The sequence below is a fragment of the Penicillium verhagenii genome, assembly GCF_028828195.1.
Source record: "Penicillium verhagenii strain IBT 33310 chromosome Unknown utg000007l_segment0_segment0, whole genome shotgun sequence".
Lineage (NCBI taxonomy): Eukaryota > Fungi > Ascomycota > Eurotiomycetes > Eurotiales > Aspergillaceae > Penicillium > Penicillium verhagenii.
The window spans coordinates 2461636-2476400 of NW_026643171.1; the positions used below are offsets into that span (position 1 = coordinate 2461636).

General features: G+C 48.5%; 3 protein-coding genes across 3 annotated transcripts; all 3 read right to left on the reverse strand.

Moving 5' to 3' along the window:
• Nucleotides 1-116: 116 nt before the first annotated feature.
• N7466_007587 (uncharacterized protein) lies at nucleotides 117-734 on the reverse strand (the record flags this gene model as incomplete). Its single annotated transcript, XM_057166976.1, has 1 exon — nucleotides 117-734. One exon carries the CDS (start codon nucleotides 732-734, stop codon nucleotides 117-119), a length of 618 nt encoding a protein of 205 aa, XP_057020017.1.
• Nucleotides 735-3214: 2480 nt separating this feature from the next.
• N7466_007588 (uncharacterized protein) lies at nucleotides 3215-4816 on the reverse strand (the record flags this gene model as incomplete). Its single annotated transcript, XM_057166977.1, has 1 exon — nucleotides 3215-4816. The coding sequence occupies one exon, from the start codon at nucleotides 4814-4816 to the stop codon at nucleotides 3215-3217; it is 1602 nt and encodes a 533-aa protein (XP_057020018.1).
• A 56-nt stretch (nucleotides 4817-4872) lies between these two features.
• Nucleotides 4873-6012, reverse strand: N7466_007589 (Zinc finger RING-type; the record flags this gene model as incomplete). The annotated part of the gene is made up of 2 exons (XM_057166978.1): nucleotides 4873-5892; nucleotides 5956-6012. 2 exons carry the CDS (start codon nucleotides 6010-6012, stop codon nucleotides 4873-4875), a joined length of 1077 nt encoding a protein of 358 aa, XP_057020019.1.
• Between the last annotated feature and the right edge of the window lie 8753 nt (nucleotides 6013-14765).

Genomic DNA, 14765 nt, shown 5'->3' on the forward strand with positions numbered 1-14765 from the left:
TAAGATCTAATATAACAGCCGCCAAGCTCCCTTCAAACCTTGGAAATATTCAAGCCCATCCGGATCAAAAACGCCCAAATCCCAGTTAAAAAAAAACAATTCAAAAAATCACACGATCATTCCTCCTTCAAACTAAAAAGACTAGCACTCGGCTCCCTCCACGACCGCGGCTGCGCAGGATGCGATCTTCTATGCCTCCTCTCAGCAACAAACTGCGGCGACTCAGCAACCGACAACGTGCTCCGCCGCTCAGTCACCATAACCGGCCTCGCTGACAACCTAGGAGGCATCCAGCCCGAAATCATGACCTGGTCACCGGCATTCATCATCGTCGGCATAACAAACAACGACCGCGTCTTATCAAGCGGCGGTCGCCGAATCAGCCTTCGCAACACACTCCGGTGAACATGCTTCCGGGCCTCGGCCGCGGACGCAGAGTCCGGAACATCGTCGCATCGCGGCTTCTGTGTGGGGCGGGACCAGAGACGGTGCACGCTTCGCGATGGCGTGCGCACTATGCCTGCCATTTCGGCGTCGTCGGTATCGGGGACTTCCTCTGCAATGAGAGGGACAACTGTGGACTGCTGTTGAAGCGCCCATTGTTGGTTATTGGCTTCTGTGATGGTTATTGAGCGGAGGTTGCGGATTTCTAGGCTGGATGGAGCCCGCATGCATAGCTCGGAGCCGCAGTGGGGCCAGGAATGGTGTCTGCGGTGGTGCCGGTGGTTCGGCATTTTGGGGGAGGTTTGTGAGGGAGGTGAGTGCAGCATCGGGTGTGCATATGAGTGAATATCCAGGTGTAGTTGAATGGAATAGAGCGTGTCTCAAGGTTCAAATGTTTTCTTTGGAGATTTGTCAACCTTTTCTTCCGGGTCTTTCCAAGTCTCTGGATATAGGTAAGTGAGTTCCAAAGTTTAGTTCTGCCTGGCAGGTTACGACATTATAAATCGACGAGCTTTGGCTGACATCCACCAACTTTCTACACGTGCCGGGCGTTGTATGATTGAACGCCCGGGTGATGTATCATTTTCTGGTTGGGGTGATCATCAAATTCCAGGTTTTCCCAAAGTTGGGGTTAGGGTGGGTTTAAATGAGTAACTTTGGAATGGGGCGTAGGTACCTTGAGGGTGTGGGGTTGCCATCCAGATGTCCTTTTCAGGTCCATCTATGCAATGAACTTTGGAAGGTCAGCACAAGATATATAACGCAATAGCCAGACAAATTGGATAGCGAATAGTAACAGTGCGGAGCTAGAATCGCTTCCTACTTATCATTAAAGCCACCTGAAGATCGAAAATCCAGGGGGCAAGTACGTGGCTCCAGTGAAATGGGTCTTGTATACAAATGTCGGGATTTGAGTAGCGGGAGGTAGATGACCGGGTCAAGCGGGATGTTACAAGGGATCCCATGACATCCGCACACTGGGCCTAGCCACCACCTGGCGAGGGCTGTGTGTGTCTATTTTAAGTTATTGAGACAAGATGATGTCCCCCGATATGGGTAAAATAGTAGCCGATCCGCGATCGAGATCAGCCAGGGAAGATCATTGGAGGTGAAAAGAATTAAGAGGGAATTTGTGCTGTGGTGAACAAGAGCAGGACTATGTAGCCAAAACTGGAAAATCAGTCATCAACCATCCAAGTGGCTGAGCGGAAACTCAGCTATCTCATCTTCCTTGGTCTAGTGGTCATGATTTCCGCTTGTCATTAACACCGATAAGCGCGGGAGACCGGGGTTCGATTCCCCGAGGGAGAGTTTCTTTTTTGTCACTTTTTTTTTTTTTTGTTCTTTTCGATTTCATATTGGCCTTAATTAATTAAAGGCCGGATTTTTACCCCTTTTTACTCGTCCAGAATGAATTAATTAATGATGGAACCTAACATTCAAATGTTCTTTATCTCCACCTCTGTGCAGCAATGTAGATCAACCTGAGAGGGGACTTGAGAAGGGATTATATGGCTAGGATTTCTGCCTGGTTTCTTTTACTAAGGATATGTACTTGTATATTATTTTAGTGCTAATTTTTGATATTGTAGCCTGAAGATCTACTAGTAGGTATTAAGGTTTTATTACCTGGGGAGGTAGGCTTAGCGCCTCACGTCAAGGCATGTGTTATCATGAGAGCGAGTTGTGTTTCTATCAAACTCCTTTATATTACACAGCGCCTGCACCGCCTATCCCTGCCAGTCGATCCTGGCCAGTTGTTTCATCGTCTTAGGCTCATCTTCCACTTCAGAGTGTTGGAATTGGCCCAGAAGGCCTGTTTGGAGCATGAATTTGGCGACGTGTCGCGCGCAGGTGAGACACAAGGGCCTCGTAATTTGACAGTTCCCCACGTTGATTGAGATCCGTTTTTGCGCAGATCTTATCCATCATCTCCTTGCGCTGTGACTCCCATGTGATCCGCACCTTGGGAGCCCACATCTCCTGATAATAATTCCCAAGAATCCCAAGAATCCTAAGAATCCTGGCTGGCCGAGCTGCTTCAAGCCAGTGCAAAGGACTCTGTTCCAGAATTTGACAAGCTATGTGGACGTATCGTGTGGGTGATCTGTTCTGTCGCTATGGCTCACTGTGTGGTCAATCTTATTGACAGCATTATCCAGCATGAGTGGTTCAGGTAAGCACTTAATCAATAGGATCCTTGGAGACTTATACTAACACATTATAAAGATGGCATCCAATACGCAATGAAAACCCTGATGCTCTCCAGAATCGCGAATGATTCTACCCAGATGGATCACGCAGTCCTGTGACTCCTCTGAATACGAAAAGAACGGATACTAAGGTACAACCAGGATGGAAGATTGTATTTATTTGTTGGGTGCGGGTTCTATTGGAATATGACATTGATAGCGAACTTTTGGATTCTTTGAAAAGCAATTTTTCTGTTCTTTTTGAAACTCCTCGATCGTGTTGGAAAGTTAGTACTGGTAGATTCTCAGTTGGCCATACCCATTTAGGCAGGCAGTTTGGCTAAGCTGTTTGGATTTGGTCTCGTCCACGGGTGCACTTTTCCAAGTTTCCCAACCGAGTAGTCATATTGACTGCGGGCATACATTGTGAACTTTGACAAATAGTAAAGGTATTTCGTATTCATTCGGTATATTTTAAATTCATTCCAATCGTGATCATGATCATAAATTCATGGAAGGCACATAACAGCAAACAGTAAAGATCAGGGGGGGCACTCTCAATCACGCAAAAATGGAGGTCAGGAAATCTCTCCCACAGGAGTGACCCGGGACCCAGGAAACAGCCCCGTGCGACCAGCATAGCACCCCCAAAACCAGTCATCGTTAATGTTCTCAACTTCAGTGATATCAGCACCACGAGGGAAGATAAGCTCATCCTGCACCCCTTCCTCGGGGTAATAAGACCACAGTGCATAGACTATGAGACCAACACCCCCATCGGGTGGAAAGCGGCGGAGAATAGGTGTGTGCTGAGCGGTAGGAGTGCCCATGTTTTGAGACGCAGAGTCCACGTCCGACGTATGTGTCTTACTGATGGGGGAGGTGAGGGAGCCCCTCGTGCGAGAGGCTTTTTTGCGACGGTCTTGACCCTCCTTCCAGCTCCAGTCGCCAACACCCAGCTCGGGAGAGGCGATGGCAGTAGTGGTAGCAGGTGATGAAGAGGGTGATCGGTTCACATGCTCATCTTTCAGAGCATGGCCGCCAACTAGGCTTTTCTTGATGACACGCCTCTGACCATCCTGATGGTCTTCAAAGCCAACGACGATCATTCGGTGACCTGCCACACATCGGCGCCAGCCATTGTGGCCGTTCTCCTTACTGATCTTCGAGTTTGCCACAAGTTTTAGATAGCAGTTCGTGCAAACATCGTAGTCACCGGAATTGCATTTCAAACAATGAAACCGGGTAACCGAGGCTGGAATTGGATAGGTGCAGATGTCACAGTTAGTGGAGAATGAGAGAATTTTGTAGCTCTCCAGCGCCAGGGTCGGCGGTGGGCCGTTCGCCGCGGCTGCCGGGGTGGATGGAGAAGATGAAGCCGGGCTGCCAGCGAGGCGACGGACTGGCAGTAAGGGGTGAGTGCAACATCTTCCTTGATTAACGCAACGATTGCAAAATCCCCAATCTCCCTGATTACATATGCTGCACTTCCAATAGCACTCATTTGTTGAAGACATACAAATGTCGCAGAAGAGCCCGGATTCCAAGCGGCGGGCCGGGTTTTCGTTCGTCATTTGTACGCCTCCATTCGTGGCAATTTGAGCAATTTCAGAAGGCCGCTGGTACTTGAAGGAGATGAGTAAGTGACCATCCGCATGATTTGGCATTGGTTGGCTATTTGAAGACGCCAACATCCGTTCGAATGTCAATTGCGCGGTAGAAATAAAGCCAGACCATTGAAGACAACCCCGGCCAGAGCGATAACATGGCAAACAAAGGTGATATTTTCCATCCTTGCATTTGAGACATCTCTTGTGTAAGTCGTATTGGAGGTTGTCTTTGCCACATCGATCACACGAGATCGAAGGTTCAGTGTACTGGAGATTAGAAGACGGCGGAGCGTTTAATCGCGCAGGAGCTGGCCTCGGTCGCCTATCAGACCTATTAGGAACGGTTGGTGCAGAGGCATGGTTTCCAATTAATGGCGCGGCAGAGGTAGGAGAACTGGTGATTGATTGACTACTAGTAGGCACTTGTCGGGCGGAAGCTCGCTCTCTTCCCTCTGCTGCCCATCCATCAGCGATGGGTTGTACTGATTCTGTGGCTCGCCGTGGTCGGTGAGATGAGGATTCTGCTCTAGGTCTTCCGCTGTGAGAGCTACGTGGGCGCTCATTAGTCATATCACTCGAGGACCGAGCCGCAGGTCGCAAAGTGTCGTCTGAGGTCGATGCTTGATTTACTCGGACGGGTGAGGTTCTGCGGCTGCTACTACCCTGTTCCGAATTTCGTCGGTGGTGACTTGAAAGGGGCTGAGGTGCAGCTGAGCCAAGTAGATGCGGTCTGGATATGGGGGTCGCCTGTCAATGGAGTCTCGAGGTATTGTAGTTACGTCTTCGGTTCGGTTGGCTGAATTCGACTGCCCATGCGAACGGTGGTTGCCTTCGGGAGATTGCCTGCGCCTTTGCGCTGGAGGGGAGCTCGGTTGTTGCATGTGTCTCCTGCGGTAGGCAGCTGCAATACGCTCACTAAGCTCCTCCTCTTGAGCAGGGCCAATATTCTCAAGGTCGATATCATTCAGCAGCCCTTCCTCAACAATCTGCCGTAAGATCTCTTCTTCTATCGTCTCCGTCTCGGAAGAAAGGCTGAGTAAGGATCGCAAACTTGACTGGTGCTCCACACGCCTGGTATGTAGATGCTCAGAGTCATACTGCACTCGTGCAATACGCCGTTGCCGTTCTGCATCCTCCTCTCGCCTCCGTCGGGACCTGGCATCATCCGTATGCCTGCTCTCGGGGTTGCTGCTTCTGGTTCGGCTATTCTCAGGCTGCGTTCTGCGCCTTTCTTCTCGGCGCTCTTCGCGACGTGTGTGTATCCGATTCTCACGAAGACTCACGTCTCGAACCTCCTCCAAAAGTCGCTGGTCGTCCTCATCGTCTGTGCTTTCTGCTTCTGTGCGCTGTTGAGGGAAGACTGAGTCCCCGGGCTTATATCGTTCCGCGATCTCCTTCTTCTCGTCTTCCGACCTGCTACGATCTGGCTGGGCCGTCAAGACCATATCCAAGAGCGTTGTCACGGTGGCATTTGGGCGTGTGCCGCGCACATCAGCACGGCATGAAGGGCAGGTAAATTTGGGGGAGGTACCACGGGGTCGTTGGCGCGAACCCTGTGCGGCAAACCATTCTTTCACACAAGAGCCGCAGTAGGTATGTAAACAGTCGAGGAGAGTGAGGGGCTGATAGAGAAGCTCTGTGCAGATCTGAAAGAGGCGTTAGTCCCACGTAAGGGGCGTAGGAATGACAAGTTGGGAGATTTCACATACCGAGCACCCCAGCTCTTTCTCCAGATCTGCTAACCCAGGCGCCTGCACTTGAGACATGAGCAGAGATATAATTTCACAAATAGTTGTAGAGAAGACCACCCGGATCCAAGGAACGGGGGATGTGCGAAACCACGGATCAGGCGGTGGAAACTTGAAAGTGGGAAAAAGAAAGGTACCATCTCCACAATCTTATCTTCTGGTCCCGCACTTATTTCATCATTGCTTTCTCTTCACTCTCCCACTATTTTAAACATATCAACCATCAAATTTCGACTTTGTTGTTTTTCACTATTGTCTCTACTGTCTCTACTGCCTCTTCTGGATTCACTCTTTATTTTATGTCTTCTACGGTACTTTCTTGCTGGTCAATCTGACGTGCGGCTCCCGTCGGTAAGAATTGGGTTACAACTTCATCGTCCTACGCTACATCACGGTTTAATTGGTCCCTTGAAACCATCAGTCATGGCTGCAACATCGCGATCAAAGTCCTAGCGACACGTGAAAGTTATCCAGAAGCTTTCCAGATCTGACCAAGCGAAACCAACGAATCTTACCGGGGCCCAATAGGTACGCCTAACTATGTCTCAGAATGAGACTCAACAAGTCCCAGAAGCTGGCCCGCGACCTATTACGCGACCAATTGAAACTCAAAGATTCTGGGAGCGGTCTTGACCAAGTCAAGAAAATGGAGAATTGGCGCAATGAATGAAGCCTTTGCCGACCAGACAAGCAAAGAGCGTGGTGTTTGAACAGGTCTAAGCTTGATTCAAGCTCAAATGCAATTCACAGGACAAAGAACTTGGGAATCTCAAAGTGCTCCCCGTTTCTGACCTGTTATGCAAGAGCCCAGAATCATGGAGAAACAAGGGAACGCATATTAACCTGATCTAGTTGAGAAATTGACGTTATTCAACGATGTGTTGAACCTGAAACCCTTCCGAGTCTACAAATGAAGCTAGTTCCCGAACAATCATCGATACACTGCTTTGCCATGACTACAGAATGGCTATGAAAAACACCCCGTGTATCATACCAGCCGTCATCACTCAATTACAGCTAATATTTATTGCTCCGGACATAGTCTCCTACTTGCATTCTGCACCTACCCCAGTACTTACCCTCTCCCCCAATATGTCTCTTACAATGGACCTCAGTCAATCCATACCGCGATAATATCACCAAAATTACAGCAGCAAGGGCCTTATTACTGACTTGGAGATCCTACATGAACGTCTTCCTACTAAGAAAAGAACCTTGGGGGGAAGTGATACCTCTTAGTACTACTAGTAGGTAACATGTTAAGACATGCCAGCGTCGCAACCCTTGATATGGCCTATACGCAGAGCATACCTGTTGATGACATTAATTATCATTCGAAAAACCGTATGATGCTTATCCTACAGATACCTACTTGTATCTAGGCAGGTACTGCTGGCATAGGTAGTATACCTATTGAAATATTCAAAGGATGTTCAAATGTTTACATACTACTTTCACGCTTCGGATCATGATCACCCATATACATGTGGACCTTGAATCTTCCAAGGTTGAAAACAAAAATGACAATAAAAAAAACTAAAGATAAAAAGATAAATCACTGGCTTGTAGTAACCCTTCCATTCTGCCAGTGATAGTTGATTAAGTCAAGGTATGGCCATTGCTTACCTTGTGGGCCGCCGTACCACTCCATCTAGTACTTGTCAGGCCGGGTGATGTTGGGCACCAACCTGGTCATCATGGTCTCACCGCAGTGATCTGTGAGCCCGTTCATTTTTCTTCCTCCTCCCAGAACTTACTAGTACTTTAATATGGCATCTTGTGAGCTACTACCCGACTAGGCCAGGAACACAACAAATCGAATGAACCGTTTCTCAATTGCGCCGCCCTTGCCCAAGCCCAAATTCAGCGACATACTATCCTACCTCCATCTGAGTGATCATTTCTTCCAACCAGGATAAACCCGGGCTCGCCTGAGTAGCTCCTGAGACATCAGTCGATATCCTTGTCACACAAATGGATCCTTGGTTTCAAGGTTAGAAAGAGACATCTCGATAACCGACTACTGTTACGTGCAGAACCTAGGCGAGAATTTGCGGACCGGTTGGGTACTTGACCCTTCGAGAGCACATGTACACCTGAGAATACCTAGAGTATTAACATATACACCCGGGCATACATATTCGAATGCATATGCATGGCTCAACGTGTTCCAGTAAAGGGCGAAAACTTTCTCGAGCTCATCAGATCATAAATCGAGGAACATACGAGCTTATAACCAGCACCTTTGGACCCCTTAGTCACGATGAAGCTGATTTAGCTCTTTGACAAGCTGACATAGGATTGGAAAAATCCAAAGCTCATTCCACATCCAATTAGGTTCAGATTATCCTGGATGTATCACAGAGATGTCTCTTGACGCTTCGTCTTCACCCAATGGTATAGAGGTTTTCTAACTGAGAGCTCACTTGATATGTTAGTCAGATCATGACATTCGACTTATGAAGGCAACAATTAGCCGCAACAGACCAGACTCGGTACCTGAATTGAGACTCATGAAATGAAATTGTCATATATCAGACTCCCCAGAGGACACAATGATACAGGATAGTAAAGGTGAGCGAAACCCCCGACAAAGTGTCATAGTCTGAGATCAATCAATTGACCAGAGAAGAAATCGAATTCACTTCAGGGCTGGCTAGGCTCACCCGAGGGGGCGCATTGGTCAATGCTCCCAACGCTGAACTCTTTCGCACTTCTCTCTCTTTCTCTCTCAGTCTTTCCCTTCAGCATCGATTTACTCACCGAGCAATTCAATCGTACAGGAGTGGCAAGTGGCACCGAAAGTCAAAGAGAGCAACAAAAAAACTCTTCTCAAATTCTCAACAAACATTAGTACCTTTTGATATTACTCACGGGCCCGCACGCTACGCTAAAAAAAAACATCCGTCTGGCTCTCTTGCCGCAGATCAGTGGTGGCGGCAATGCAAGACACGTCCCTCAACGCCTAGGTCGCACGACGAGGGTCCGACCATGTCAAAGACTACACAATACCTTGCGGTGACAAAGAAAATACTTCAAGCTTCGACCCCTGTGCATACTGGCCGGAGCTCTGCAGACCGCTTGCCACTGGGGCGAGATAGCCGATAAAGTTTCCACCCAAAACATTGTATGTTGCAAGTGGCGGCCGTGGCTTTGGCCAGCTCAGTCCTTTAGCAAGAAGATTCAAGCCACAAATACATCTCTGGAAAAGAAGTGGGGGAAGAAAGGGTTATGTTATGGTAGGAAGAGGAAGGAGGTAAGGGGAAGTAAAAGTGAATGCATATGCAATGTGCATATGTACTAGTAGACTGCATCCATGGCGTCTATGTACGGATGATCCGTATTTGCAAGTGTTGTGGGGGAAAAAAGGACCCGGATATGCACACTTTTACACTCGACTTCTATTTGTCCCCCGCAAGACTCGGTCTTCGAGTCGAGTCACATTTCCAAACTGTAAATCGGGCGGACTGGTAGAATGATTTCTGTACAACGGAAAAGATTTGGAAAGCATCCACTGAAATCTGCAAGGCGGAGAGCCGTCTACACTGTCTTTCGTCCTGCAGTTCAATTAGAGACTCGATTCTCGAGACTTCGTTCAGACCGGAGCTCCGGAACTATAGCCTGGCAATTGGGACATCATGTGCGTCGCGAGGAGCTTTTCTGTTCTGTCTGTGTTACCGGTGCATCCGGAGCTCTGCTGAATATCTGCAGAGGGTCATTCAGCACGGAATTCCCGGCGCACGATGCAGGTGTGAAACGGGAAGTCCTTATCCGTGTGGGCGGGGAAGGAAGTGGTGAGAGCAATAGACGGGGGGAGCTGATTTGCACAGGGAGATGGGGGAGGGGGGGGGGGAAGAAAAGGAGGGGTGTTTGGGGCCATTTGGGATACATCCGGGGATAAGGGAAAGCCAAGGTCTGATCGTCGGATTCGGGTGTGGCTGACAGGAGGACAAGAAGGGAAATAAAAGAGGAGGCTACGAAGTACAGCATAAAAAGCTGTTGGAAGTGAGGGGCTACGATAGAGACGACAATAGAAACAGAAATAGAAAGAGGCGGGGAAAGAGAAAAGAGACCAGTTGTTACGGTGAGGGATGGTTTAACCATCTGCATGGCGTTCCAGAGCATTCCGCGTGCTCGTGACGCGTACAGAGTGTGCTTGGACGTTGCGGACCTGGCGCGCTGGCACTGGTATCGCGGGGTTCATCGAGTTTTGGGTTGATAAGCAGGTGAACTGGCATTGAGGGGTGATGCACCCCGCAATTCGACCGGGGTGCAGGGCATATGCAACCAGTCTTGTCTCTTGTCTCCGCGGGGCTTTTTTTATTTTACTTCTTTTCGTTTCTCTCTTTCGCTGATGGGACGAGAAGTTGTTGGGTCTAGTTCGAGATACGTGATCGTAGGCAACCAAGGTAGGTCGTGGGGCCGATAGGAATCTCGGCTTCGTCCATGTGGGGGTAAACCGCAAATCATCCCTTTTAGGACGACCCATAGTTAGGCTACGTGTGGATTGAAACACGAAAGTATCAAATTATGTGCTGTGCGCAACCATTGAGGGTCGAGAGTCGAGGGTCGAGCACTGCCCACATCCAGACCCGACCCCAGACCCCACAGGGGGCTGATCCTCTGTACCTTGTTCGGGTAGTAGATCATAGGAAAATGTCCGGGGATTACCTTTACTGTGCAAAGACCCCCAGAAAACCCCCAAACCCCATCTCCCTAGTCGAAACGCGCCCACGGTTTACCTATATAGGTAAGAAGTCATGATAACATGCATGCAGCTAGGGATATAAACCAAAAAGTAGGAACAAAGTGGATACTGATAGATGGGTAGATGGAGTACTAATTGACCCGGGTTGACCCGACAAATGATAAAGCAAACAAGGATTCTATGTGAGTACGGAGTAGATTTCTTATAATAGCAAGGCTTCATTTATCGGAGACATTCATACAGCGCTACCAAAAAGGATGAGAAAAGCCAGCTGTAGCAAGCGCGCCATGGTACTGCCACCAAACAGAAAATTCAATCCCAGTTGGCAGATATGACCGTTGATTCGTCCAAGCCGGGGTTATCGGAATTGTTGGGAATAAGTGGCTGATTTCCACTCGATTCGATGGGCGTTATAGGCCGACAGTGGCGCTTCTCTTGGCTGGCGCCTCTCCCGCCAAGCGGGATTCGAAGGCTTGAGAATGATAATGCAGACGTAATGTCAATATGAGTCAAGTCAGCACGCAATTCCTCTTCTGGCGGTTGCAAGGTTGCAGCATCCAGTATAAAAATGGCGAAATAAGGTTTCCAAGGTTGACTATTCAAATCCACCGATGTTGGTTTAGGGCATTGGTTCTTGATCACATTGTTATTTATCTAGCATAAGGGTCCATCAGGGTCAATGGTCCATGTGGATCTCGCTATACCTGGCAGAATAGGGACGAAAACGTTTTAGCAATTGATGATCTTGGCGCAAACGATCCATGATCACCACTAGCCAAGCTGGAAGCTACTTTGGTGCCGCTGGCAAGGTCTGAGGGTAGTATACGAATGGTGGAACCTTAGCGGCGGAGGTTGCCATATCTGACAAGCCGATAATAATACTAGTAGTAGTAATTCGAAGAGAACTGTATACAAACATGCGGCATGAACGTTAAACATAGAAAGTGGATCCGCAATTCCAATTTTGATAATTTCGGGGTATACTTGCAGATATTAGTTTGCATCAAAAATAAAATAACATTTGAGGTCTTGGAAGCTAACAGCCCCTGAGAGAAACCACTAGTTCTAATGTAGAACTCCCAAGCTCGAAACAGATGATGCCATGCACTGACCCTCTCATAATGCAGAAGCCATTGTCAGTTCACCGCACTAATGCACTGCCTAATGTCCGGAGTGCAGAGCACCAGGCGATATGCAGCCACCAGCCCCACTGTCTATGCGCCAACCGTCGAGTCATATCGCCGGGATCGAACGCACTGACTACGGCCCAGTAAGTCTAGGCTGTTGCCGACTGCTCTGACCACCATTGGATGGTTTCCCATGCCGTGCATTAGACTGTGAATCAAAAGTATGTGAGGCATACTGTACAGCAGCAGTGTATGTTACTATTTTTTTTTTTTTTCATCGAGTACAGGATGTGGGGAGGAGACCCACCCCACGAGGGGGGGGTTGCACATCCATGACAAACTTTTGGCTTGGGAGATTTTATTTTTCTTTTCCTTTAGAGCTTCATCGCACAGACCAGAGACGGTGGTCCCTGAGCGTCTGAGCGCACGTCCTTTTGAAAACTGAGGAGATTGAAGTTCTCGCCAAGTTGTGTGATGGGGCCATGTCTACGTATACGTATACCCTGTAATCAACACTTGTGCCTAGATAACCCTGACGACAACGTGTCAGCATCCCTGCAAGCTGCAAATGACGGTCATGTGTCCGACGCAATGCATACAAGGCGCCAACACGGAGAGATTTGCCATTTTTCTGGCGTGATGCGAGATAAATTGCATTATCAGAACGGAGGCGCCTCAGCAGTGCAACGACATTTGCAGATAAGAGCAGTTTCACCAAGTATAGATATTGATATTCCGAAACTTAACATTTGAATGGCTCCGTATCAGATAGATTTCCAAGGTAGTGATAGTGGGATTTGATTCGATATCTCGGACGTGATATTTGCTAGGACAATTGCATATCGAGAAGTACATGGTAGTCCCCGATGCAATAAACTCGGGAAGCACACCGACTTTTTTTTATCTTTGAAACCATCAAGCCGAGATAAGGGTTGGTTAACCAGTCCAATTAGGTCAGCTCGTGCTTCCCATTCGTGAGATCCCCTTACTATCGCAAAGGATGCCCATAATCCCCACACATATGACCAGGAGAGCCGCGCGCAGTCAGCGTCGACCCCGGATCACATCCCTCTGCGGGGTTCGCATATCGGAAGTCAAATTGCGTGCGTCTTGAGGGCCTACAGAATTGACTGCTCCTCCCCCGCGGGGTAGATTGCTGCGGCCTCGTGCAGATCTATCCTATCAGCAATGGCAATTGGGATCATCTTGACTCGTACAGCTGTTCATCTATCTAGTTCTGTTTTTTCAGTTCAGTGGCGAGCTGGCGACATATGGCCAGACCAGTATTTTGCGGGGTGTGTATGCAAGCTGAGAAGGTTAGAAAGAAAAAAAAATAAGTTCATGGCGCTGGGAAGAGTCTAAAATCAAAAAGAAGCTCTCGTCTCCGTATCCCCGGATATGAGGGTGAGATGTATTGGTTTCGTTCACTCGGCAGGCTGGATGCCGAAGGGGAGCTTCCATTCAAGGTTCAGCCACCATATTGTCAATGCAAGCCGAATCCCGTATAGCGATCCAAGGCTGTACCGGTGAGTGGAATGGAATTGAGATAGGGCTCGAGGGTGAGGCCATTGAGTAAACTCACTATGAGCGGTGAAGATCATGGTCATGCTTCATTGAAAAAGAAAGCATACAATTTCAAAACCAAAAAGAAAAGAAAAAAAGTCCGAAAGTTTGTTGATCGCAAGATAGTCTGAGACCACGTTGAGTAAGTAGTAAGCGCTCGGAGGTCAGAAAAACTAAGATCTAAGGCTGAACTTTCCAGTGCAGGCTACCAATCCGAGGAGAGAAGACCGTGGTGGGATGTACTGGTCCGACCGCTGGGGGCTGCGCATCGACCACCTTGCTGGGGTAGGACGACGAATGAATCTAGCATGGGTAGAAGACGTGATTTTGGTGGTGCCATAGTACATGCGACCGATGCGACCAATGCGTGCATGTCAATGCAAGGCAGTGTAGAGCGGAATTTGAGGAATTCCACTTTTTTTTTTTGAATCACTTGTCTATCTCATTCTTCGGGACCAAGATCCAAGTTATCAAAAGATCACGTTGCAGAACGTTGCAGAAGATCGACCTTGAAAAAACAGGGTTAACTGGTTTAAAGTCAACGGACGAAAAGTGCACGGAGGGTTCCCAGCGTTTTGGTTAGAAATCAGAGGGTAGACCAGCCAACGAGCGTTATCGCTTGTAAGTAGGTACAGCATGGTCGGAAACCTTCTGCAACCTTGCAGCTTCACCGAAACGACGGGGTTGGCTATTGGGAGGGTCCCTTATCAGCCATGATCCATACAAAGATCCCCAAGGTCGAGCGATCTAGATGTGTCGTTTCCGAGGGACGCACTGATCACAAACTGCGGGACGGGCTGGAGCCCCTCCTTTCCCCAGTTGTGCTTGTGGAGTTGAGGGGGAGAGACACGAGATAGAAAAACCTGGAGAGAAGATCAACATCACAGCCTTGTTATGCAAGGCCGGGTGGAGGGGGAGGGGGGGTACAGAATTAGAGAAGATCGTTTTGAGTCAAAGGATTGTCAGATGAACGCGCTCTTGGTCTCGACTGTTTCGATTTCATTATACGCTTTTCCTCTTTCATAGTACTTAGGCTAGCCGACCACCCCTGATCCACTCTCGGTGGAGACATGTTCTTTATTGGCTGACCGGCTTCGCCAATCTGAGGCTTAGCGTTATGGAGAATCTTTAAAAGCCACCACCACATTTCTAATGCCACCATTTTAGCGGTGGCAAAAAGAAAAAGATTCTCAACAATAAAAGGGGGATCTAGACGCAGGGTTTCGAAAACCATGTTGAAAGGTTACTAGAGCAAGCCACAAGTAAAATTGAAGCCATATATTACAATGAGACATGCGCCTCCCGAGGAGGTATCTCATAACGTCCGGGCGCTTGTGGTATCGTGAAACACGGAATAGACTTTCCCGAGAACA